A 25475-nucleotide genomic window follows, 5' to 3' on the forward strand; every position below is an offset into this window, starting at 1 on the left:
ATGTCTGGACTCCAGCTGGGCCAGTCCATACATCATTCACCCACACTTTCCTTTGGTTTAATTGGTGCAAGAGGGACAGTGAGTACACTCTCGGGAGACCTGAAAGAAAAAGTTTGGGATAGATTGTCACGGCCAAAAAACTATTCATGTGCTGGCTGCAAATTGAATGTGCTTTTATGGCACAGAAGGGAATACAGAATGAATGAAAACATCTTGCGAACACTTAAGGCTAGAGATACAACGAGCGTGATTTTCAACATCATGTCACTAGATGGCGCTCTACAAAGAAGTAACACTCGAGCCGAGAAAGCAGAGAATACAGTACAGCAGTGGCTTTGCTTGTCTACTGGGGGGCGGGTAGAGGCTGAGCTGGAAGGGGTTGAAACGATAGAGTATTGGATTGCTAGAGCGGATTTTGGAGAAGTGTACACGAACCTCCTCTTCCGGCTCAACCAGGGAAGGGGAATGGTGTCGGCGGAGTGGCTTGTGCAGCTTGGACTGTCGAAGCGGCTCCCGGGAGGTGAGTGGAGGGAAGGTCGGAGGAGAAGCCGGGAGAAAGTCGGGACCTTTGGCTTCCTCCACGGTATATGACGCAGCGAAGGGACAAGACTGAAAGATATTGGCTGCTGCTGCTGCATATTCTTTCTCTCCCCAAATGTTTTTATCCATTTGCTCCATGATTTGAAGGAGCTGGCTGTGATTTTCTGCTGGGAATTTTGGGAGATTTTAAAAATTCGTATTTTTTAACCGCCTGTCTCTCCCTCGCCTTTCACGTCACTCATTTCGGCAGAGGCTCTGTCCAGATACTGTTGATGTATTGGGACTTTCAGAGCCCTGATGCTGAGAGTAGGGGTGGCCGGAGAGGCCCCTTCCCAGTCTCAGTCGGTGGCCAACATCGTCCTCCGGGTCTTCCGCAAATGCAGGATGAGTAGCATTAGAGGAAGATGTTGGATGACGAGAGTGGAGCACAAGGGCTGCACCGTGGCACTGCACTGCCCTCTGCCTCACCTGATCCATTCAGTTGTAACTTTGCAGCAATTTGTTCCCATAGTGAATTCCGCTCTGCCTCCTGAAACTGTCTGCAGCAAAATCAATGCCCTCTGGGCGAGTTGATGTTTTGTCGCAGCAACTGATGGAGCCTCGGAGCCTCGAGTTGGTTTCTTGCCTCTTTCCCACGCTTTAGGAGTAAAGCAAACAAGCATTACCTGGCCACTTCCATGGCAACTGGCGGTGGACCGGGAGAAGCGGCACGAGGCACCCGGTTGCTTGCCGCGTCAGGCCAGGAAGAGTCTACTCCAACTTCCACTGCCACCAGCATCAGGGCTCGGCAGCCCCACCACCCCAAGAAGTATCCCTCGCCACCCATCTGGATGGGGCCCTTAGGGTGGCCTTGTGGGGGCCAAGGGGGTTGAGATTGCAGTTAGGATGGATAGGGCCCCCTCGTGAGTCAGCAACCTCCTTCCTGGTGGGGAAGATTGGGCAAGGCCAGCCGGGGCTGCGCAGCACAGACTGCCTCTGTGTCCCGCTCTATGATCCACCCCAGGATAAGAAATAGTATTAGTAACAAAGTTTCCTGTTTGTAAATTAAAAGCATTAAACTAAGCCCACACATTAGTCGCTTCCTGTGTTGGCTATGCCCACACCCACCTTCAGGGCTGAATAGCTTACTTGTGGCTTATTTTTGGGATAGGACTTATATTAGGCACGAACAATACTAGGGCTTATTTTCTGGTTGGGTCTCGTTTTCAGGGAAACACGGTAGATTCATACTGCACGTATCCGGCCAAAATGTAATGTAAGTTTGGAGGGGGGGGATCAAATTCTCTGGTCCTCTGCAGGTCTTGCCCTGCACGTGGCAGGGCAAATTGGAGCTCTTGGGGGGGGGGAGATATTCCAGAAAACGTAAAGAAATCTTCTCCTTCCCCAGCAGATAAGAGACAAGGAAGAGAATAGCAAGAACTATTGAACTGGAAAAAATAACGTATGTGGAACTGAAGCAAACATTACCTAGGACGTCAAGGAGGATAATATCAGAATAAAGAAAAAGTGGAAATAACTGGAAGTTAGTTGGACGGAAAAGGTTCCTTGGACAGCCAAAATGGTGAGACACAATCTGGTGAGACACAAGAGGACTCACTCAGGAGAGAAACCATATGAGTGTCTGTTTTGTGGGAGAAATTTCAGTAAGAATTCCAATTTGGTGAAACACCAAAAAACTCACATGGGAGAGAAACCATATGAGTGTCCGGATTGTGGGAAAAGTTTCAGTCAAAAGGACAACCTGGTGAACCATCAGAGGACTCACACAGGAGAGAAACCGTATAAGTGTTGTGATTGTGGTAAATGTTTCTCTCGGAATTCTAGCCTGGTGATACACCAGAGGACTCACACAGGAGAGAAACCGTATAAGTGTTGTGATTGTGGGAAATGTTTCTCTCGGAATTCTAGCCTGGTGGTACACCAGAGGACTCACACAGGAGAAAAACCGTATGAATGTCCAGATTGTGGGAAAGGTTTCCAGGAGAATTACAGCCTGGTGGAACACCAGAGGACTCACACAGGAGAGAAACCATATAAGTGTTGTGATTGTAGAAAATGTTTCTCTCGGAAATCTAGCCTGGTGATACACCAGAGGATTCACACCGGAGAGAAACCATATGAATGTCCAGATTGTGGGAAATGTTTCTCTCGGAATTCCCACCTGGTGAATCATCAGAGTACACACACAGGAGAGATACCATATAAGTGTTGTGACTGTGGGAAAGGTTTCTTTAATATTTCTAGCCTAGTGAGACATCAGAGAACTCACACAGGAGATAAACCATATGAGTGTTCGGATTGTGGGAAAAGTTTTAATCTGAATTCCAGCCTGGTGAGACATCGGAGGACTCACACCTTAGAAAAACCATATGAGTGTTTGGATTGTGGGAAAAGTTTCAGTCGGAATTCCAACCTGGTGATACACCAGAGGACTCACACAGGAGAGAAACCCTATGAATGTCCGGATTGTGGGAAAGATTTCAATAGTAGGTCCAGCCTTATAAATCATGTAAGGTTACACATAGGGGAATAACCATTCAAATACCCAGATTGCTGACAATTATTGTTTTGCACAAAATGTCTCCCTGATTGCACACAAGAAATTGCATTTGAGGCAAAACTTGATGTGAGTAGAGGAATCTTGAATTGTGTTTCTTGTCTCATTTGAAAGCCAGCTGAGCAATTTACTGTTTAATTTCTTGCATGATTCTTTTTAGGGAAACAGATCTTAGTATCAAAAATGAGGGATAGGATAGGGTAGTGTGATCTGCATTAGGTATGTTTGTCATCTTATGTTATTTCTTCATATAATAAATGGAGATATAAATATGTATGTATTTATGTATTTTTATTCAGTAAGAAAATGTATATGGCAGCCGAACTCATATGACTCCACATGGTTTAGAAAAATAAAACTTTAGTACAGAAACCAATAACCCCCATATGTTGGCAGGTGACAAAATGCAAAGCCTCTGCATTTACATTGTACTTGCCCTGCAAATACAGATCACTTCTAGTAAAGTTGATGGCATTTTGATGATCTGGGAATCCCAAAGAGGTGATTCTTGCTTTTGTTCAATTTTGAAGTTAGCCAGACCTCCTGGCCTTACTAATTGTGTTCATGTCAGGTGCCATTCTTGCTCAAAACTGGTTATCTTTCTCCTTGCAAGGAGTGAAAGTGGAGAAGCTAACCACAGGATTAGCCGCATATAATAAATATAAACAAAAACCTGTTTCCAAATGAAGTTTCTTGTGTGGAGGCAACTCTTCTTATTTCAGGGCTTAGGGGACAGCTAGGGATTTCTTATTTTACAGAAGACCAGGAGGATAAAGGCTTGCCAAACTTAATGGGGAAGAGTGTTTCACAGGTCAGGGTGTGCAACGGAAAAGGGACACTTCCAAGCTCCTATCAGATGGCAACATTTAAAGCAAGGGTCTAGCAGCGTGTCCACCTTATCTGACCTGATAGAACAGATGGATGCAAAAACAATAAAGGTGCAGCAGTAATGACAGCTGTCTTGGTAGTCTAGTGATTAAAGTGCAGTGAAGCTGGCTAACTTTGCCCACAGCCTGGAATTCGATCCTGACGGTGCTCGAGGTTGAGTCAGCCTTCCATCCTTCTGAGGTGAATAAAATGAGGACCCAGATTGTTGGGACTACTTGCTGACACTGTATACCAAGAGTGGGATAAAGCACTGTGCGGTGGTACATATTTCTAAGTGCTATTGCTATAATGAAGAATTGCACCTTAAAGAAACGAATCCAGTGCAGCTCCACTACAAAGATAATTAACAAGCGTAATCTATGGATACCCATTACTGGGTGTGCTGCTGCATTCTGGACCAGTTGAAGTTTCTGGATAGCCCAGGGTCGTAATCCAAACAGGAGGTGACTGACGCAAGAGTGACCCACTGTGCAAGTCCTTCCTGGTCCAGGCAAGGGCTTAATTGATATACCACGTGCTTCTGTGCAAAGCCCCTCCCCCAGTCACGATTTCAGGCAGAAGCCGTGAGTCCAGGAGTTTGGAAAACCTCTCCTGATTGTATTATGCGCTAGCTGGATACCCATGCTCCGCTACAAAACTACGTGATTGGGCTTGATAAAACGACAGTAATAGCTTGAAAATTAATGAGTAGTTGTTTATTTATTTTAATTATAACAAGGTTTTATTTCGCACCATTTTAAACGTGTGTTTTTTCAATAATGTACTTTATTCGCATATTTTATACAGACATCATCTGCATAATCTGTATAGATCAAAATAACCAGTAAAGGAAAACTCTGATTATTCCATTTTCTTAACAGAAATCATTCCGTACAGTTCTCTTTGCCATATCAAGATCAGAGACAATCTTAATGTTTGAAAATTAGCAACTACTATGAGTCTATTTGCACGAAGGTAAGCCAACATGCCAACCCCTTTTTCCACATTATTTCAGTTGTCGGAAAGGTCTTGGAGCAACATGGATGGCAAAAAGGGAAATCCCACACTTCTTCAAGCTCACTCGGGGAAAGGTTTTTATTTTCTTCCAAACGGATCAGACCACACTTTTAATCCTGGAGGCTGTACATCTTCTTGGATAATACTGGCTCAATTTATACTTTGTGCCTTTTCGCAGCAGCGAAGTCGCCGAAGACCAGGACGTAGCGGCCGAGGGGCGCCATTTCTACCCAGGAGGAAGCGGAAAACAGCCCATTAATGAGTAGTTATGATGAGTACTTCTCTCCCTCAGGCTTGCCCCACAGAGTCCTCTCCTATCTTATCCCCTTTTCTCTCTCAGGCTGACCCCATTGATCCTCTCCTACTGACTCTTCCAGCCCTCTCTTGAGTTTGTAAAAGAAATATGGGTAGTTCTTGGATGGTTACAGCAATTGGTACCAGGATTTCCATTGTTATACAGTGTGGTTATTAAAAATGACATCACTTGACCACATTGCTTTGTGAGGAAAATCCTGGCACTTTCAGTTGCCATGGCTATTCCCGCACCTTATGGGTCATTAAGTGAGGACCTCATGTGATTTGGATGTGGGAAGAAGTAAGGGTCCCAGGCAAGCAGGTGAGAGCTACAGGCAAGCGGTTGGTCTCCAGGCCTGCTTTTTTCTGGGCCTGGGAGAGGAATTGAGAGCCAACGATTAAAGCCCAGGACTCTTTAGATCCCCTTTCAACAAATTAACACCCTCCAAATGTTTTTCCCAACTGGCTGGGGATATTCAATGGTGGAATCTTAACTCTTCTGGAAATTGGCTCCTCAGAGGAATTCTGCCCTCTAGTGAGATTTAGGCCCTGCAAGAAGGCAGATGGAAAAATAATTATTCCTATCCAGATATGCTTGGAAGCAATGTGGAGTGAGGGTGGGAATTCAGCGTTTTGTCCCATATTTCATTCTTCATGGGATGAAGTTGGCAAAGATGGCACATTGTGTGTCCCCCCACATGTTTTCCTTTGTTTAGTTCCTTTCCTTTGTTTAGTTCTTGCAAAAGTGACAATGAGGACATCCCTGTGAGATCCCAAAGGACGACTGGGGTAGATCGTCCTGGAGAAACGTTATGGATGTGATGTTTAAGAGTGGGAAATGGCACTTCATTAGAAAAATCTTAAAAGCGTCAGATAGGGGCGGAATGAGCGTATTTTCAGTCTTATGTCACTAGATGGAGCTCTAACACCAGGCCAGGCCTGAAAAACTGCAATGGCTGAGATCCGACATCCAGCAAGAGTGAAAGAGTTAAACGAGTACCGCTAGAAAGCCCATTGATTAGAGGACATGAGCAAAGGATGGAGGAGGCAGTCCTGCTCTTCCCAGGGTCAAAGCAGCAGATAGAAGGTGAGTTAGAAACCGGGAGCAAGTCGGGCTCTTTGGCTTCCTCCACGGTGTAAAAGCAGAGAAGGAACTAGGCCGTTACATATTTCTTCCCACCCCCGATTTTATTCCACCGGTACTGTAGCCTTTAAAACTAATGCTCGCAATTTTCTGCTGCTGGAAGAGTTAAAAGGTTTCCTTCAAGTTAAGTTTGATTCCTTTGGGTTTTATGGACATGGTATTTTCTTGTATATTTGATTTTCTATATCTGAATATAGTCTTATCGCCCCAAACGTCCAGATATATAGTAGATATATAGAGCGTCTACAAATCCCTTCTAAAATGCCAGGTTTTGGGGGGTGTAACAAGATCAGGCCAAGATAAATCACCTCAGAATTTTTTTCACCTTTCAAATAACTTATAAGATGTGCAATTCAATTGAAAAACAAACTGAAATCTTTTACAGGGAAGAAATGGAAATAGAAATGTACAACGACACGGTTTCATAATGACACACACCCTTAAACTAATACTTTTTGAAGCACGTTTTCTTTTTCTCACAGCATGCAGGCTTTGGGGGGAAGAGCCTAGCAGCATGGCACACCCGGCCTTGGGAATCTTTGCTCACTCTTCCTTGCACAACTCTCCAAATCTTTCAGGTCCCGAGGGCCACCCCACAGTTTTTCACTTGGATTCATGTCTGGGCTCCAACTGGGCCAGTCCAAAACTTTGACCTTCTTCTGGTTAGGCCATTGTTTTATTGACTCGGAAGTATGTTAATAATAATAATAATAAATTTAAATTTATTAGCCGCTCCCTTTCCAGACAGGACTCGGGGCGGCGTACAGTGGAGCATATAAAACATATACAACACATAAACATACATATATACAGGACATACATGCACGGAGGAGGTAACAAATTACATCACATTGGACAATTAAAAGTCACCATTAAAAATACCCCAATTGTAAAACACAATTTAAAATTTAAAGTTTTTAAAATTTAAAAGAACTGTCAGGAGGAGTAAGAAAAGTTTACGGTTGAGCCAGGCCAGATAATTGAAAGAGGTGGGTCTTCAGCTGTACACGGAAGGAGCGGAGATCGGAAGTAGTCCTGATGTCACGGGGGAGGTCATTCCACAGCCATAAGTCAGGCATGTCCAAAGTGCGGCCCGGGGGCCAAATGCGGCCCTTTTTCAAATTGCAAGTGGCCCGCAGCCTCTTCTCCCCACCGAGTTATTTGTTTAGTCTTTCATAAAATACCGTAATTTTCGGAGTATAAAGATGCATCTTTTCCCCCTCAAAAAAGAGGCTAAAAATCTGGGTGCATCTTATACACTGAATACAGCATTTTTTGCCTCCCAAAACTCTGCCCCCTTCACCAAAATGGCTGTGGGTAGCCTTTAGGAGGTTTTCAGAGTGCTCCTGGGGGCTGCGGAGGGCATAAATGAGCAAAGAACGGGCCGTTTTTTGCTCAACTTCCCCCCCCCCAGCCCCCAGGAGCACTCTAGAAGCCTCTTAAGGGCTATTCATGCCCTTTAAAAAAAAGGCCCGTTTTCACGAAAAATGGGCCGTTTTGGGGAGAGTGCAAAAACTTTTTTTTTAATTTGCCTCTTCAAAATCTTGGTGCGTCTTATACTCCGAAAAATATGGTAGTTAATTCGCATTTAATGTTAAGGGTTCAAAGAATGTCAGGCTGAATGATCGGCCCCACACATTTTCACCTCACCAAATCTGGCCCTCCTTGCAAAAAGTTTGGACACCCCTGTTGTAAGTCATACTCCCATCCAGTGGGTTAGATGTGTCACGTAATGGCCACGCCCAACCCCCGTTTAACAAATGGGGAGAAAGTTGCAATACTTCACGTAACAACATGAGTTTGACATCCCTGTTCTAGCTTATTGAAAGGTGAAATTAATCTTCATCTTCAGGATTCTGGCAGAGACTTGAAGGTTTCCTCCCAAAATTGACTGATATTTAGAGCTGTTCATAATTTCCTCCATCTTGACTAAAGCTCCAGTTCCAGGTGAAGAGAAGCAGCCTCAAAGCATAAGGCTGCCACCGCCATCCTTCACTAGCGCCACAAGAATTCATCAAATTGTAGGATTTAAAGAAGTTTGGACCTCCTCTAAAACCACTGCTTAAAAAAAGAAGGACAGGAATTCTGAGAGCAGCTTTCTGCAAATTGGTTTCCTCCCAAGTGTCTTGTTCAAGCTGCTTGGGAAGAAAGGAGGCTGAAAGGTAATAATGTTGGGAATTGGGGACGCTGCTCTCAGGAATTCAGCCGCCTAACAAGATTTAGGTTCCCCAATAATACAGAAAGGAAGATCATAACTACCTCCTATCTAGATGTGGCTCAGAGGCAATGCCAGTGGGCACTTTGGAGGTTGCTCCAATATTTTATTAATGGAATGAAGCTGGCAACCATTTAGGGCTTGCAGAGAAACAAAAACTTTATGAACTTTTAGGGCGCAGCACTTGGCTAAACATGTGAACCTAAGTAGGGTCAAGCTTCATTCTTGTCATAAGAAAATTCCAATAGGAAACAAAGGCAACAGCACAAGCAATAATCCTTACTTTAAGATCAGAGGTTTATTGTTCCTAATAATTTGGAACCATAGAAATGAATACATGTAAAAGATACAATAGCAGTAATATACTTGCATTAATAAGTCATTGCAATAAAAGAGGGTGGAAAAGAGACGAGAAGGGGAGGAAGGAAGGGAGAGAGGAGGGGAGATGGGAAGGGAGAAAGAGATGGGGAGAGGAAAGGAGAAAGAGAGATGAGAGGGAGGGAGATAGAGATGAGAGGGGGGGAGGAAGGGAGGGGGAGGGAGAGAGAAAGAAAGAGAAACCTGAGGAAGGGAGAGGGAGAAAGAAAGAGGGGGAGAGATAGATACCTGCTTCCCATAGAAAAGAAACAAAGCGCCACAAAACCTGGGTAGGCGTGGCTGGGGGTCATGTGACTCGGAGCGAGTGACATCGAATTGGCCACGCCCACACAGGTTTTGTGCCTGCCTGTGTTTTGTTTTCTGTGGGAAACGGATTCATATGTGGCTCTTTGAGTGTTTAAGGTTACAGACCCCTGAGCTAGAGATACAACGAGCGTGATTTTCAACATTATATCGCTAGATGGCGCTCTACAAAGAAGCCGGAGAAAGAGAATACAGTACAGCAGTGGCTTTGCTAGTCTACTGGGGGGGCGGGTAGAGGCTGAGCTGGAAGGGGTTGAAACGATAGAGTATTGGATTGCTAGAGCGGATTTTGGAGAAGTGTATAGGAACCTCCTCTTCCGGCTCACCCAGGGGAGGGGAATGGTGTCGGCGGAGTGGCTTGTGCAGCTTGGACTGTCGGAGCGGCTCCTGGGAGGTGAGTGGAGGGAAGGTCGGAGGAGAAGCCGGGAGAAAGTCGGGACCTTTGGCTTCCTCCACGGTGTATGACGCAGCGAAGGAACAAGGCTGAAAGATATTGGCTGCTGCTGCTGCATATTCTTTCTCTCCCCAAATGTTTTTATCCTTTTGCTCCCGAGTCCCTTTTGGGAGAGGGGGCGGTATAAAAGTTTGAAATAAAGTAAAGTAAGTAAAGAAGGAGCTGCCTGTGATTTTCTGCTGGGAGATTTGGGAGAGTTTTAAAAAATCGTATTTTTTAACCGCCTGTCTCTCCCTCGCCCTTCACGCAACCCTTCATTCCTTATTATTAACATCTTGTTCTCCTGGCAAGCGAGGAGTTTCATTGGCACAACGGATGCTTTCAATCTTTCATAGGATTTATCACCATTTTTTCTGCTAATGTCCCCAGATTTCTAAAATTGGATGAAAAACTTTTAGTAAATGCACGTCTGGAGCTTTTTGCATACTGAAGTACACATAATTGTTTACACAGACAAATTCTTGGTTGTGTATTTCTGTCTGAATAGACATGCATATATGTGTGATTTACTACCAGTCTTTTTACAAGGCTTTCAAACATTTCTTTGAAAAGTGACTTATTTTATTTTACTAAATATAGGCAGCTTCTTTTTGAGCTCCCTTTTTTTAGGTCCTGCTTAAAATCTTAGCTACGTCTCTGGACAGCAGGAGTGAGGCTAATTCCCTTGGAGCAGCTGGCCTGCTGGTGCTTCCATGTCCTAAATACTTTGGAGCCAAAGGAAATCAGTCATAACATTTTGGGCTGTAGAGAGGTTTTGAGGGTGACCTGAGCCAACGACTAAAGCCCAGGACACTTTAGATCAGTTTTCTACAAGCTAGCAACCTCCAAAAACTTTTTGGAGGCTGCCTGGATACTTTCAATGCTGGAATCTTAACTCCTCTGGAAATTGGGAAGGCTGCTCAGAGGAATTCTGCCCTCTAGTGAGATTTAGGCCCTGCAAAAATTCAGATGGAAAAATAATATCTTCTATCCACCATGTTTCCCGGAAGATAAGACCGGGTCTTTATTAATTCTTGCTACAAAAAACCTATTGGGGCTTATTTTTTTTTCACATGAGCAACTGCGTAGTGTTTCCAGCTGATTGTTTCCACCACCATGAGTTGAGGCAGGGGGTGGGCCAGGGCTGGCACTACACCACAATCCCCACACACTCGCTGCCTCCTGTGTGAAAAAGAATGGCAAAATGGGTGGAGTGTGGGAAAAGGTCCATCCAGGAAAAAGAAAACAGAAAGGCAGAAAGAACCAACCAAAAAAATCACACCCTTCACCCGTCAGGTCGCTTCACCCTTCCTGAGAGACGCCAAAGTTTTGATTCCATTTCGGGTGTGGAAGACAGAGCGGGGCACACAGGCAGCCTTCTCTGTGGCTGGCCTTGCTCTGCCTTCTAGGCCTGGAAGGTGACCACCGGCTCCCCTTGGGCCCTTTTCATCCTTTCTGTAGCCGCAGTCCACCTCTGGCCCTGCAAGGCCACTCATCACTATACGGGCCCTGACCAGATACTATTGGTGCGGTGGGACCTTTAGAGCCCTGATGCTGGCAGTGGCACCTCATGGTTTTGTTCTCTATTTCATTCCAGGTAATCTTTAATTTACGATCATAATCAAGGCCAAAATTTCTCTTGGTAAGTGAAACATATATTCAGTGAGTTTGCCCCATTTTACAAACTTTCCTGTTGTACTTGTTAAATGAATCACAGCAGTAATTGAATCAATCAAACTGTTGAAATGAATCTGTCTTCCCCATTGACTTTGCTTGTCAGAAGGTTGCAAAAGGGGGTCACTTTACTCCAGGGCACTGGGGTATAATATAAATATGAATCATCAATATGAATCAATTGCCAAGTGACTGAATTTTTACCACATGACCTGTACTGGTAGTCCCCAGGTTGCAACCTTCCCATAGCGAACGTTCAAAGTTAGGTGATAAGCGCCCCCTAGTGTTTATGGACAAGTCCCAAAGCTGCAAATCTTGCAGCACCACGGCAGTTGTTCGCCCTTATGAACAACCGCAAAGGCTCTGCAATATTCATCCTGCATGTTGCCGCCAAAATGGAGCTTCTGAGGGGTGTATCCGTCCCTCTGGATCTCCATTCGGTCCTCCACAGGCTGTTCCTGGCACGTTGCAGGCCAACATGGAGCTCCTGAGGGGGTGGATCCTCCAGAAAGTTTAAAACCTCTTCTCCTTCCTCAGCAGATGAGAGACAAGGGAGAGAATAAAGAAGAACAAAGTTTTGAGCTGGGAAAAATAAGAGTATGTGGAACTGAAGCAAACCTCATTACCTCAGAAGTCAAGGGAAATAATATCCAAATAAAGAAAAAGTGGAAATAATTGGAACTCAGTGGGAAGGAAAAGGTTCCTTGGACAACCAAAATGGACAGGTATTAATGAAAGACTTTCACAAAGGAAAGATTGGCTTGAATCACAGACCTCCAAGTAATAGAAATATTTTTGGCCTCCTCAAGAGTCCAAGAATATCTGTGTTGGAAAACACCCACAGACTGCCTATTATGGGAAAAACACAGATTGTAGATCACAGCTGATTATGGATGACAGGATGCACCCGGTGAAAACCCTTACAAATACTTGGAGTGCGGCAAAAGCTTTACTCAAAACCTCTTCCTCATGATTTATGGAGTGACCCATACAGAAGAGAAGCTCTACCAGCGCTCCTAATGTGGCAAAAGATTTATCATGAAGACCAATCTGGTGAGACACAAGAAGACTCAACCTGGGGACAAACTCTTTGACTGTCCACATTGTTCCAAAAGTTTCACTAGAAATTCTGACCTGGCGATACACAAAAGGACCCACACAGGAGAAAAACCATATGAGTGTTCAGATTGTGGGAAAAGTTTCAGTCAGAATTCCCACCTGGTAGCACATCAGAGGACTCACTCAGGAGAAAAACCATATAAGTGTTGTGATTGTGGGAAATATTTCTCACAGAATTCGAGCCTGGTGATACACCAGAGGACTCATACAGGAGAAAAACCATACAAGTGTCCAGATTGTGAGAAAAGTTTCAGTCTCAATTCCAACCTGGTGATTCACCAGAGGACTCATACGGGAGAGAAACCATACGAGTGTCTAGAATGTGGGAAAAGTTTCAGTCAGATTTCCCACCTTGTGAGACATAGGAGGACTCACAATGTAGAAAAACCATATGAGTGTTCTTATTGTGGGAAAAGTTTCCAGGATAATTCCAACCTGGTTATTCACCAGAGGATTCATACGGGAGAGAAACCATATGAGTGTCCAGAATGTGGGAAAGGTTTCAGTCAGAATTCCAATCTGGTGATTCACCAGAGGACTCATACGGGAGAGAAACCTTATGAGTGTTTGGATTGTGGGAAAAGTTTCAGTCAGAATTCCCACCTGGTGAGACATAGAAGGACTCACACAGTAGAAAAACCATATGAGTGTTCATATTGTGGGGAAAGTTTTCAGTATAATTCCAACCTGGTGATTCACCAGAGGACTCATATGGGAGAGAAACCACATGAGTGTCCAGATTGTGGGAAAAGTTTCAGTCAGAATTCCCACCTGGTGAGACATCGGGAAACTCACATAGTAGAAAAACCATATAAGTGTTCGGATTGTGGGAAAAGTTTCCTGGATAATTTCAACCTGGTGATTCACCAGAGGACTCATACGGGAGAGAAACCATATGAGTGTCCTGATTGTAGGAAAAGTTTCAGTCGGAATTATCACCTGGTGAGACATCAGAGGATTCACACAGGAGATAAACCATATGAGTGTTTGGATTGTGGGAAAAGTTTCCAGGATAATTCCAACCTGGTGATTCACCAGAGGACTCATACAGGAGAGAAACCATATGAGTGTCCAGATTGTAGGAAATGTTTCAGTCAGAATTCCCACCTAGTGGAACATGAGAGGACTCACACAGGAGAAAAGCCATATGAGTGTCTTGAATGTGGGAAAAGTTTCAATCAGAATTCCCATTTGGTGATACACTGGAGGACTCACACAGGAGAGAAGCCCTATGAATGTCCTGATTGTGGGAAAGATTTCAGTACTAGGTCTAGCCTTATAAATCATGTACGGTTACACATAGGGGAGTAATCATTCAAATACCCAGATCGCAGACGAAGATTGTTTTGCACAAAATTCCTTCTTTATCACACACAAGAAATTACACTTGAGGCAAAATTTGATGTGTGTAGAGGAATCTTGAATTTTGTTTCTTAACTCTCATTTGAAACCCACCTGAGCAATTTACCATTTAATTTCTGATATATTTTTGGGAATAGAATGGAATTTTTGAATTTTGAATATGTGACAATGGGAGTGCTGCAATTATTGTGAGAATAATGGTCATAAGTGATTTTTTTCAGTGCTGTTGTAACTTCACATGGTCATTAAATGAAATGTTATAAATCCTAGACTACCTCTACATAATTCGGTATCATAGGGTGGATGGCCTCCCCTGGCAATTCCATGTAGATGCGAAAAAGTAACAGGAACAGGCTTGAGCCCTGGGCCAAGACTTGACCTCTTATACCAGCCATGGAACCAGCCATGGAGGTAGAAGTAGAACCACCATAATAAAGTGCCTCCCATTTCCAGTCCCCCAAAGCCGGTTCAGAAGGATACCCTGATTAATGGTAAGAAACCTGATGGGAGGTATAAAAGGTTGTATCCCATCTATCTCAAACCCTCCAACTGTCCATGAGAATTGCAACCAATGGCATTTTGGTGTTGTGCCCCGGTCTGAAGCTAGCTTGAGAAGGGCCCAGGTGTCTTTCTCTTCCACAGCCCTTTCTCCAGATGGCAAAGTCAGAGCTGCAAGCAGAGGGTGAGTTTTAGTCCCAAGCTGCCAATCTTTCGTGGCCCTCTTCAGCTGCTCTTATAAGTGATCTCAATCTGGAGCAAAGCCTTGGACTCCTCTGCCAGGAAAACCTCTCATGATTTTCTTATGCATTACAAACTGCTGTTGAAGGCATAAAGCCTGCCAGGATGCCAACTGTTCAGAAGGGTTAAAATTATTCTTCCAGCCCTCTCTTGAATCTGTAAAAGAAATATGGGTAGTTGTTGGGTTGTGACAGCAATTGGTGCCAGAATTTCCATTGTTAGGCAATGTGGTTATAAAAAATGACATCCCGTGAACACATTGCTTAGTGAGGGAAATCCTGGCACTTCCAGTTGTCATTACAATTCCAACATCCCGTGGGTCATTAAGCGAGGACCTCTCGTGATTTGAGTGTGGGAAGGAGTCCCAGGCAAGCAGGTGAGAGCTCCGAGCAAGTGGGTGGTCTCCAGGCCTGCTCCTTTCTGGGTCTGGGAGAGGAATTGAGAGGAAACTATTAAAGCCCAGGACTTTTTAGGTCAGGTTTCAACAAATTAGTGCCTTCCAAATGTTTTTCAGCAAACTGCCTGAGTACATTCAATGCTGGAATCTAAACTCCTCTGGAAATTGGAAAGGCTGCTCAGAGGAATTCTGCCCTCTAGTGAGATTTAGGCCCTGCAAGGATGCAGATGGAGAAATAATTTCTCCCATCTAGATGTGTTTGGAAGCAATATGGGGTGGGGGGGAAATGCAACGTTTTAGCATGCGTAGTCATTAAAAACCAAAATGGCGGCCACCCAGCAGTGGCGAGGGAACCAGTTCAGGGGCGTGGCAGGCCTGGGTCGCTGCCGGTTCTGTGACCCACGCCTGTATTTCACTAGCGGTTCGACTGAACCAGGAGCAACCCATCTCTGGAGAGAGGTATTTATACCCTCTCTTGGGCTTTAACTTGAACTTCCTGTTCCTGTGCAAGAATATGTTAAGAAAATGCGTATGGCAGCCCATCTCAAGGGAATTCTGGAAGACGTAACAGCAATAGCAGTATCATTTACAGCAATAGCATTTAGACTTAAAGTATATACTGCTTCACAGTGCTTGACAGCCCTCTCTAAGCTGTTTAATAAAACCTTAATACTGACTAATCAACTCCATGGCAAAATGCAAACCACCCACCATTAATATGTACTTGCCCTGCAAAAGTATAATAATAATAATAATAATAATAATAATAATAATAATAATAATAATAATAATAATAATAATAATAATAATAATAATTATTATTATTATTATTATTATTATTATTATTATTATTATTATTATTTCTTAGCCGCACCCTCTCCTGAAGGACTCGGGAGGTCATTCCACAGGGCTGGGCCCGCCACAGAGAAGGCTCTACTCCTAGGCGCCGCCCCTCGGCACTGTCTGGTGGATGGCACCTGGAGGAGTCCCTCTCTGTGCGAGCGAATTGGTCGCAGGGATGTATGGGGCAGGATACGATCCCGTAAGTAACTAGGTCCTGAGCCATGGAGCGCTTTAAAGATCGTTATCAAAACCTTGAAACGCACCCGATAGACCACAGGAAGCCAGTGCAGCTCGCGCAGGAAAGGTGTCACATGGGAGTACCTGGAACTCCCCATAATTACCCGCGCGGCCGCATTCTGGACCAACTGTAGCCTCCGGGTGCATTTCAAGGGAAGCCCCATGTAAAGAGCGTTACAGTAGTCCAGGCGCATGAGTGACTGTGCGTAAGGCGTCCCGGTCCAGTAGGGGGCGCAATTGGCGCACCAGGCGAACCTGGTGGAACGCCCCCCTTGCCACAGCTGTCACATGGTCATCCATGGACAGCCGGGCATCCAGGAGGACGCCCAAATTGCGCGCCCGCTCTACGAGGGCAAGTTGAACGCCCCCGATGGCCAAAGATGGCATTAATTGGCTGAACCGGGGAGCCGGTACCCACAGCCACTCCGTCTTGGAGGGGTTGAGCTTGAGTCGGTTGTCATCCATCCAGACCCGTACGGCTTCCACACACCGGGACATCACTTCGACGGCCTCGTTGGGGTGGTTCGGGGTGGAAATGTACAGCTGAGTATCATCAGCGTACAGATGATATCCCACCCCAAAACCACGGATGATCTCACCCAACGGCTTCATATATGTGTTGAACAGGAGTGGCGAGAGGACTGACCCCTGTGGCACCCCACACGTAAGGGGGCTTAGGGTCGACCTCTGCTCCCCTGCCAACACACGTTGCGTCCGACCGGAAAGTATAGGGCACGTATAGGGCACGTCTACCAAGGTTGATAGAATTTTGATGGTCAGGGAGTCCCAAAAAGGTGATTCTAGTTTTTGTTCAGATTAGAAGTTTACCAGGGCTCCTGGCTTTATTAGCTATGTTCATGTCAGGTGCCAGTTTCTTGCTGGTAATCAAGGAGTTAAATTGCAGAAGTTAACCTCAGGATTAGTGAAATATAAAATTGATAATTAAAGAAATAGAACTTCAGTGTCTCAAGCAATTCATAGACGGGCAGCCTCAGCGGGGCCCTTTTCTGGATTCATCTCTTTTTCTTCTGATTTCTTTAAAATAGTTATGTAGCCATCCATGTTGTAACATGTTCTGGCCAGCTCCAAATCAACAATTAACTTAAAAACTGTATTAACACCAAGAGATTGAACTCCTCTGCCTGGAAAAACCTCTCATGATTTTCTTATGCATTACAAACTGACCAGAAGGAGGGAAATGACTCTTCCATTTGGCTCCTGAGTTTGGAAAAGAAATCTAAATGGCTCTAAGGTTGGAACAGCAATTGGTGCCAAACTTTCCATTGTTAAACAGGGATGGGGCACCAATCGGAAATACCCTGCTGCTTAGCTAAACCTGGAAGTAAAAGAAAATAACATCCCACAAGAGACAAAAGGGGGAGCTTCACTTTTACAACTCTGCTAAGTTGCAAGGAAAAGTGTTCCTTGGTTTTAGTTCTTGCAAAAGGAGCTTCCTGCCTGAATTGCACTGACGATAAGGGCGTTTCTTTGAGACCCCAAAGGATAAACTAGATCGTCTGGAGAGAAAATTATGGATATGGTCCCTCACAGTGGAAAACCGCACTTCAGTAAAAGAAAGGAAAGAAGAAAGAAAGAAAGAAAGAAAGAAGAAAGAAAGAAAGAAAGAAAGAAAGAAAGAAAGAAAGAAAGAAAGAAAGAAAAAGAAAGAAAGAAAGAATCGTAGAAACTTCAGATAGAGACAGAATGAGTATATTTTTAGGGAGGAATGGAATGAGAATGTAGAATAGAATATTTTATTTGGCCTAATAAACTAATCAAGCCCATACTGTATATAGCAAATGGCAATATGCAAAGGCTCCACTTTTAACATGTACTTGCCCTGCAAATACAGGGCACGTCTAGCAAGGTTGGTGGCATTTTGATTGTCAGGGAGTCCCAAAAAGGCAATTGTAGCTTTTGTTCAAATTAGAAGTGAACCAAGCCTTATGGTCTTATTAACTACATTCATGCCTGATGCCATTCTTGCTCAAAACTGGTAATCTTTCTCCTTACAAGGAGTTAAACGGCAACACGTAACCACAGGATTAGCAGATTATAAATTTAATAATTGAAGTAATGTATGATGGACAGTCTCAGCAGGGCAATTTTTTTTACATTCATCTCTTTTCCTTCTGTTTTATTTACTTACTTACTTACTTTATTTATTTTATAAACCACACCCTCTCCCCGAAGGGACTCGGGGCGGTGTACAGTCATAATAAAAACACAATATAAATACATATAGATAGAGGAGGTGGCATACAAACTGTACAATAATGATTAAAATTAAAAATTAAAAACACATTAAAATCTACCCCTAAAAAACTACCCCAGAAAAAATAAATGCCAGGATAATAAAGATGGGACTATAAATGGGCTAGGCCAGCTAATTGGAACAGGTGGGTCTTGAGTTTCTTACGGAAGGAGCGGAGGTCAGTAGTGGTTCTGATATCGGGGGGAGGTCATTCCAGAGGGTTGGGCCCATCACAGAGAAGGCTCTACTCCTGGGCGCCGCCCATTGGCATTGCTTGGTGGACAGCACCAGGAGGAGTCCCTCTCTGTGAGAGCGAATTGGTTGCAGGGATGTATGGGGTAGGATGCGATCCCGCAGGTAACTAGGTCCTGTGCCATGGAGCGCTTTAAAGATAAATTTAAAATATTTATGTAGCCATCCATGTTATAACAAACTCTGGCCACCTCCAAAGCAATAATTAACTTGAAAACTGCTGCAGCATATTCTTTCTCTTCCCAAATTTATTATATTTATCAGAATCAAAATAGAGCTGTAAGGGATCTTGGAGGTCCTCTAGTCTAGCCCTTTGCTCAAGCTGGAGACCTTATACCATTTCAGACAAGTGGATGCCCAGTTTCTTCTTAAAAACTTCCAGTGACGAAACACCCACAACTTTGTCAAAGAATGAAATAAGATTGGTTTGGCATGATCTGCTTTTAACAAACCTGTGCTGGCTACTGGTTACAACTTTATTTGTTTCCAGATGTTCACAGATGTTTTTTTTATTATTTATTTTCCCAGTATTTGTCCAGGCATTGATGTTAGGCAAATTGTTCTGTAGTTTCCTGTGTCTCCCCCCCCCCCACTTTTTTTTTTTTTTTTGAAGATGGGAAATACATCAGCTCTTTTCCAATCTCCTGGTAGTCCTCCAGTGCTCCAAGATTTTTCAAAGATATGATACAGTGGTTCTGAGATGACATTTGTCAGCTCTTCAGAATTCTGGAATGTCATCCATCAGGTCCCGGTGATTTACATTCATCAAGGTCAAACTGCTACCTGTAATTCTCTGCTGGGAGAGACTAAAATTTAAAGATAAACAAGGCAAAAACATGAAGGCTTGCTGAATTTGGGTACGGCTAGTCTAGAGAAAAAAAGGACTTGGGTGACATGATAGCAGCGTTCCAATATCTGTGGGGCTGCCACAAAGAGGAGGGGGTCAATTTATTTTCCAAAGTACCAAGGGGCACAACAAGAAACAATGGATGGAAACTAATCAAGGGGGAAAGCAACCTGCAATTAAGGAGAAACTTCTAATGGAGAGGACAATTGGAACAGCTTGCCTTCAGAAGCTGTGGGTGCTGCATCGCTGGAGATTTTGAAGAAAAGATGGGACAGCCACTTGCTTAAATTGGTATAGGGTCTCCTGCTTGGGCAGTGGGTTGGGCTAGAAGACCTACTATAAAGACCCTTCCAGCTTTATTCTGAATTTGGGATTTGGGACATTTAAAAAAATCTTTATTTTTCATATTGCCTAGTGGCCCATCTCCCTCAGTCTTCACCTAACACTTGATTCTTTGTGATTTTATTGACATGTTGTTTTCCTGGCAAGTGAGTTTTATGGGCAAAAAAGAAAAAAATCCCAGCAGAGACAGGGGGTCAAACTTCCTCAAGTTGCGGAGGGAAGTTTCCAGTTTTCCTGTACTCCCTCCCCATCCCTGCCCGATGAAAAAGTGCCTGCAACAAAAGGAAGGTACCCTTTCCCCTTTCCAATTTGCACATCATTCCCCCCTCCCCTCTCCAAAAAGGGGGCTTTCCATTGGTTTGATTGCCGTTTCTAGCAAACGAAGCTTAAGGCTCAGGTCCAGGGATAATGAGTGCCGTCTTGGGGGGACCTGAATGAAAAGTTTTGGGATCCTCAGGGAGAAAAGCTATCGAGGAGCTCGGTGGGAGTCGAATAGGACTTGATGGCGCACAACGAAGCACGGAATCCGTGAGAAGGCCTTAGGGTAGAACGAGCGTGTTCTTCCGCCTTATGGCGCTAGATGGCGCTCTACAAAGGGGCAAAACACCCGTCTACAAAGCAAGTACGGTACAACGGCGGCAGAGCTAATCTGGAGGGCGGTGGGAGAAAGCCACGTCTGAAACGAGTTGAAACGATAGAGTACGGTATTGCTAGAGAAGATGTGGAAGCGAAGAGCAGAGGAACTTCCTCTACCGGATCAGCCACGGGAGTAATTTGGTGTTGGCGGAGCCTCTTATGCCGTTTGGAGGGTCGAAGCAGCTCCCGGGAGGTGAGTGGAGGGAAGGTCGGAGGAGAAGCCGGGAAGAAGTCGGGCCCTTTGGGTTCCTCCACGGTGTATGAAGCAGAGGAAGCAACGAGGCTAAAACATGTGGGCAGCTGCTGCTGCATATTCTTTCTCTCCCCAAATGTTGTTATCCTTATGCCGCACGACTTAAAACTGCTGCCTGTGATTTTCTGCTGGGAGATTTAGGACACTTACTTTAGTTTTCATATTTCTTAATCGCCCACTTCCCTCATCCTTCACGTAACACTCGATTCCTCGTGATATTGTTGACATGTTGTTTTAATGGCAAGCGAAACGTTTCATGGCCAAAACAGACGTTTTAAATCTTGCATAAGTTTTGGGCATCATTTCGTCCGTTAGTGTCTGCACCTTTCTAAAATTAAATCAAAAAAATTAAACTAATGCACTTCTGGAACTTTTTGCACAGTGAAATAAATATACGTTGTCTGCAAACATAAATTCGTAGGTCTTTATTTCTGCATGAATATGCATGCATATTTGTATGATCTGTCCAAGCCAAAAATAATGTCATCATATGATAATTGTGTGATTGATGGTGATTGTTTTTTTTCATGCAAATGTATGGGATTTCCCCCCCTGCTATCTCATGTACTGGACTAATGTTTAAACAATAATGAAACTTAATACATTAATATGTATCTTACAGATAAAGAGGATGCCAAGAAGAGCACTTTGGACAAAAGAGAATGAGAAGCAGCATTAAAATGTAAAACAAGCAATCAGTCAAAATCTTTTCTACTTCCTCCGCAAATGGAAAAACTCTCCTTCTTCCTCAGCAGATGAGAGACAAGGCAGAGATTAAAAAAAAAAGTTTTCACCTGGAAAAAAAGACAGTATCTGGAACTCAATAAGACATTACATGAAAAGTGAAAGAGGATATATTTACAAATAAAGAAAAAGAAGGAAATATCTGGAAGTCAGTGAGAAGAAAAAATATCCCTCCAAGTAAAAGATCACAAATATTTTTGTCCTCCTCAAGAATTGAAGAATATCAGTGTTGGAAAACCCAGAGACTGCCTATTGTGGGAAAAACACTGATTGCTAATCACAGCTGAGGGGATCCACCCAGTGAAAAACGATACAAAAGTTTGCAGTGCAGCAAAACCTTTACTTATAAAAACTTCCTCATAATTCATTGAATGACGCATACAGGAGAGAAAATCTACCAGTCCTTCAAATGCGATGAAAACTTAAGCATGAACACCAGTGTGCAGAGATACAGGAGGATTTACCCAAAGGAGACACACTTTGAATGTCCTGATTGTGGGAAATGTTTCACACAGTACTCTGATCTGGTGATACACCAGAGGTCTCACAGGGCAGAGAAACCATATAAGTGTTCTGACTGTGGAAAAAGTTTCACTTGGATCTGTCGCCTGAAAATACACCAGAGGACTCACAAAGGAGAAAATCCATATGTGTGCCAAGATTGTGGGAAAGGTTTCAATTGGAATTCTCTACTGGTGGAACATCAGAGGATTCACACAGGAGAAAAACCCTATGAGTGTCCTGATTGTGGGAAAGATTTCTGTCGGAAATCTGACTTGGTGAAACATCAAAGGACTCACACAGGAGAGAAACCATATAAATGTCGTGACTGTGGGGAAAGTTTCAGTCATAATTCTTACCTGGTGAAACACCAGAGGACTCATACGGGAGAGAAACTATATGCGTGTTCAGATTGTGGGAAAGATTTAAATTGTAATTCCGACCTGATGAAACATCAGAGGACTCATACAGGAGAGAAACCATATACCTGTCCTGATTGTGGGAAAAGTTTCAGTCAGAATTCTTACCTAGTGAAACACCAGAGGACTCACACGCAAGAGAAACCATATGAGTGTTCAGATTGTGGAAAAGCTTTCAAATGGAATTCTGATCTAGTGATACACAAAAGGATTCACACAGGTGAAAAACCATATGAGTGTCTATTTTGTGGGAAAAGTTTCATTCAAAATTCCTACCTTGTGCGACATCAGAGGACTCACACCGGAGAGAAACCATATAAGTGTCCAAATTGTGAGAAAAGTTTCACTCAGAATTGTGACCTAGTGATACATCAGAGGTCTCACACGCAAGAAAAACCCTATGAGTGTTCAGATTGTCAGAAAGGTTTTAGTTGCAATTCCGCCCTGGTGAAACATCAGAGGAGTCATACAGGAGAGAAACCATATAAATGTCATGATTGTGGGAAAAGTTTTGGTCAGCATTGTCACCTGTTGGTACACCAGAGAACTCACATAGGGGACAAACAGTATAAGTGTGTAGATTGTGGTAAAAGTTTCACTCGGAATTCTAACCTGGCAATACACCAGAGGACTCATATGGGAGAGAAACCATATAAATGTGAAGATTGTGGGGAAAGTTTCTATAAGAATTCTCACCTGCTGGTACACCAGAGAACTCACACAGGGGACAAACGGTATCAGTGTGTGGATTGTGATAAAAGTTTCATTCGGAATTCTAACCTGGTAATACACCAGAGGACTCATGGAGCAGAAAAATTATATGAGTGTCTGTTTTGTGAGAAAAGTTTCAGTCAGATTTCCAACCTGGTGCAACACCAGAACACTCACACAGGAGAAAAACCATATGAGTGCCTGGAATGTGGGAAAAGTTTCAGTTGGAATTTCCACCTGGTGATACACCAGAAGACTCACACAGATGCGAAATTGTATGTGTGTCCAGAGTGTGGGAAAAGTTTCAGTTGCAAGTCTGAACTGATGAAGCACCAGAAGACTCACAGAGGAGAAAGACTGTATGAGTGTCCAGATTGTGGGAAAAGTTTCACTCGGAATTCTAAGCTGTTGAGACACCAGAGAATTCACACGGGAGAGAAACCATATGAGTGTCTGTATTGTGGAAAAGGTTTCAGTCAGAAATCTAACCTAGTGGTACACCAGGGGACTCACACAGGAGAAAAACCATATCCATGTCCAGATTGTGGGAAATGTTTCCAGCATAATTCCAAGCTGGTGGTACACCAGAGGTCTCACACAGGAGAGAAACCCTATCAGTGTCCGGATTGTGGGAAAAGTTTCCAGGAGAATTCCTACTTGGTGAAACACCAGAAAACTCACAGAGGAGAAAACCCATATGAGTGTCCGGATTGTGGGAAAGATTTCAGTGCTAGGTCTAGCCTTATAAATCATGTAAGGATACACATAGGAGAATAACCATTCCATTTCCCAGATTGCAGACAAAGATAGTTTTGAACAACGTTGCTCCCTTATCACACATAAGAAATTGCACTTGAGGCAAAATTTGAAGTGTGTAGAGGAATCTTGTGTTTGGTTAATTATCTCTCATTTTAAACCCAGCTGAGCAATTTACTGTTTAATTTCTGGTATGATTCTTTTTAGTGAAACGATAGAATAGAATAGGAATAGGAATGGAATGTTAGGATTAGGATAGGTGCTGCAGTGGTTAGAGTGCAGTACTGCAGGCTACTTCAACTGACTGCTAGCTGCATTTTGGCGATTCAAATCTCACCAGGCTCAAGGTTGATTCAGCGTTCCATCCTTCCAAGGTGGATAAAATGGGGACCCAGATTGTTTGGAGGCAATATGCTGATTCTGTAAACCACTGAGAGAGGGCTGTAAAAGCACTATGAAGCAGTATATACATCTTATTGCTATTGCGATAGGATAGGATAGCATAATGATCTGTATTAAGTAATGATTGCTGACTTCACTTATTTCTGCATATAATAAAGGAGGATATAAATATGTATGTATACATGTATTTTTATTCAGTAACAATTATATATATATATATATATATATATATATATATATATATATATATATATATATATATATATATATATATGGCATTTTAACATGGTTTACAGCAATAAAACTTTAATAGAGAAACCAATAAACTCCATATATTGCTAATGGCAAAATGCAAACTCTCCACATTTAAAATGTACTTGCCCTGCAAGGTTGATGGCATTTCTATAGTTTGGGAATCCCAAAAAGGTGCTCCTTGCTTTTGTTCAACTATATTCATGCCTCGTGCCATTCTTCCTCAAAACTGTCGATCTTTCACCTTGCAAGGACTTAAATTGGAGAGGTTCACCACAGGATTAGCAGCATATAAATGCAATAAATATAAAAAAAAACATCTCTGCTTCCACATCGAGCTTCTGACGTGCCATCCTCTCTTCTTATCCCAGTGCTTAGGTGGAAAGGTAGTTGTTCTTTACTTTACGGAAGACCGGGAGGGTTGTAGGTTTTCAGAAATCCATCAAGCAGTGGTGTCAAAAATGTCTGTCTGCCTTTCGCAGAGTTTATTTGGCTTTTATACAGTTTTAACAAGCAAAGCAAAGCAGGGATAGCAACAGCATTGTTTTTGGTTTACTCCCTCATTTTTCCCTAGTGAATCCAGAATGCTATTCAGGCCAAGGTTAACTCCTTGATCCGGCCTGTCTTTGCTCAGGGAGATAATGGGCACAAAGATAACCGGCTACTTGAGATCATAGCTGTAATGCACATGTCTGTACGTAACCTTTCCTCTTTTCCCACATCTGGTTCTGCTAATTAGGTGAGCTTGTAGGTATCCAAGATAACCAGCTACTGAGATCATGGTAGCTTCCTACGCATGTCTTTACGTAAGGTTACCTCTCATTCCTTCAGAGGGTAAAAGCCTGCCAAACCTCAGGGGGAAGAGTGTTTCATAGGGCAGGGTGTGCAACGGAAAAGGCTCACTTCTTAGCTCCTATCAGATGGCATAATTAAGGCAAGAGAGCATGCCCACCCTATCTGACCTGATAGAACAGATAGATGCAAAGAC

The 25475-nt window shown here is 43.5% G+C and overlaps 2 protein-coding genes across 10 annotated transcripts in view; both read left to right on the forward strand.

Moving 5' to 3' along the window:
* The window catches only part of LOC309385197 (uncharacterized protein), a 34364-nt gene extending 9974 nt beyond the window's left edge, over window positions 1-24390 (forward strand). The window contains exons 1-2 of one of the 2 annotated variants that reach the window (XM_081939392.1): window positions 20541-20642; window positions 21325-24390. In XM_081939392.1, the coding sequence (XP_081795518.1) occupies window positions 21818-23854 (2037 nt within the window). In that variant the 5' untranslated portion in view covers window positions 20541-20642; window positions 21325-21817 and the 3' untranslated portion in view covers window positions 23855-24390. Of the gene's footprint in view, window positions 1-20540; window positions 20643-21324 lie in introns of those variants that run through there. The other variant, XM_081939393.1, reaches the window with a different exon arrangement.
* Window positions 1-25475, forward strand: part of LOC309385195 (uncharacterized protein) — a 195724-nt gene that overhangs the window by 115689 nt on the left and 54560 nt on the right. The window contains exons 1-6 of one of the 8 annotated variants that reach the window (XM_081939379.1): window positions 146-520; window positions 1184-1348; window positions 1750-1790; window positions 1928-2101; window positions 2869-3485; window positions 3563-3760. The exons of 1 other annotated variant lie outside the window; for it this stretch is intronic. In XM_081939379.1, the coding sequence (XP_081795505.1) occupies window positions 199-520; window positions 1184-1348; window positions 1750-1790; window positions 1928-1966 (567 nt within the window). In that variant the 5' untranslated portion in view covers window positions 146-198 and the 3' untranslated portion in view covers window positions 1967-2101; window positions 2869-3485; window positions 3563-3760. Of the gene's footprint in view, window positions 1-145; window positions 521-1183; window positions 1349-1749; window positions 1791-1927; window positions 2102-2868; window positions 3486-3562; window positions 3761-9571; window positions 9710-11345; window positions 11391-11959; window positions 14168-25475 lie in introns of those variants that run through there. 6 more of the 8 variants (XM_081939370.1, XM_081939372.1, XM_081939374.1 and 3 more) reach the window with 6 other exon arrangements.

This window comes from Natrix helvetica (assembly GCF_964273705.1).
Source record: "Natrix helvetica genome assembly, chromosome: 1".
Lineage (NCBI taxonomy): Eukaryota > Metazoa > Chordata > Lepidosauria > Squamata > Natricidae > Natrix > Natrix helvetica.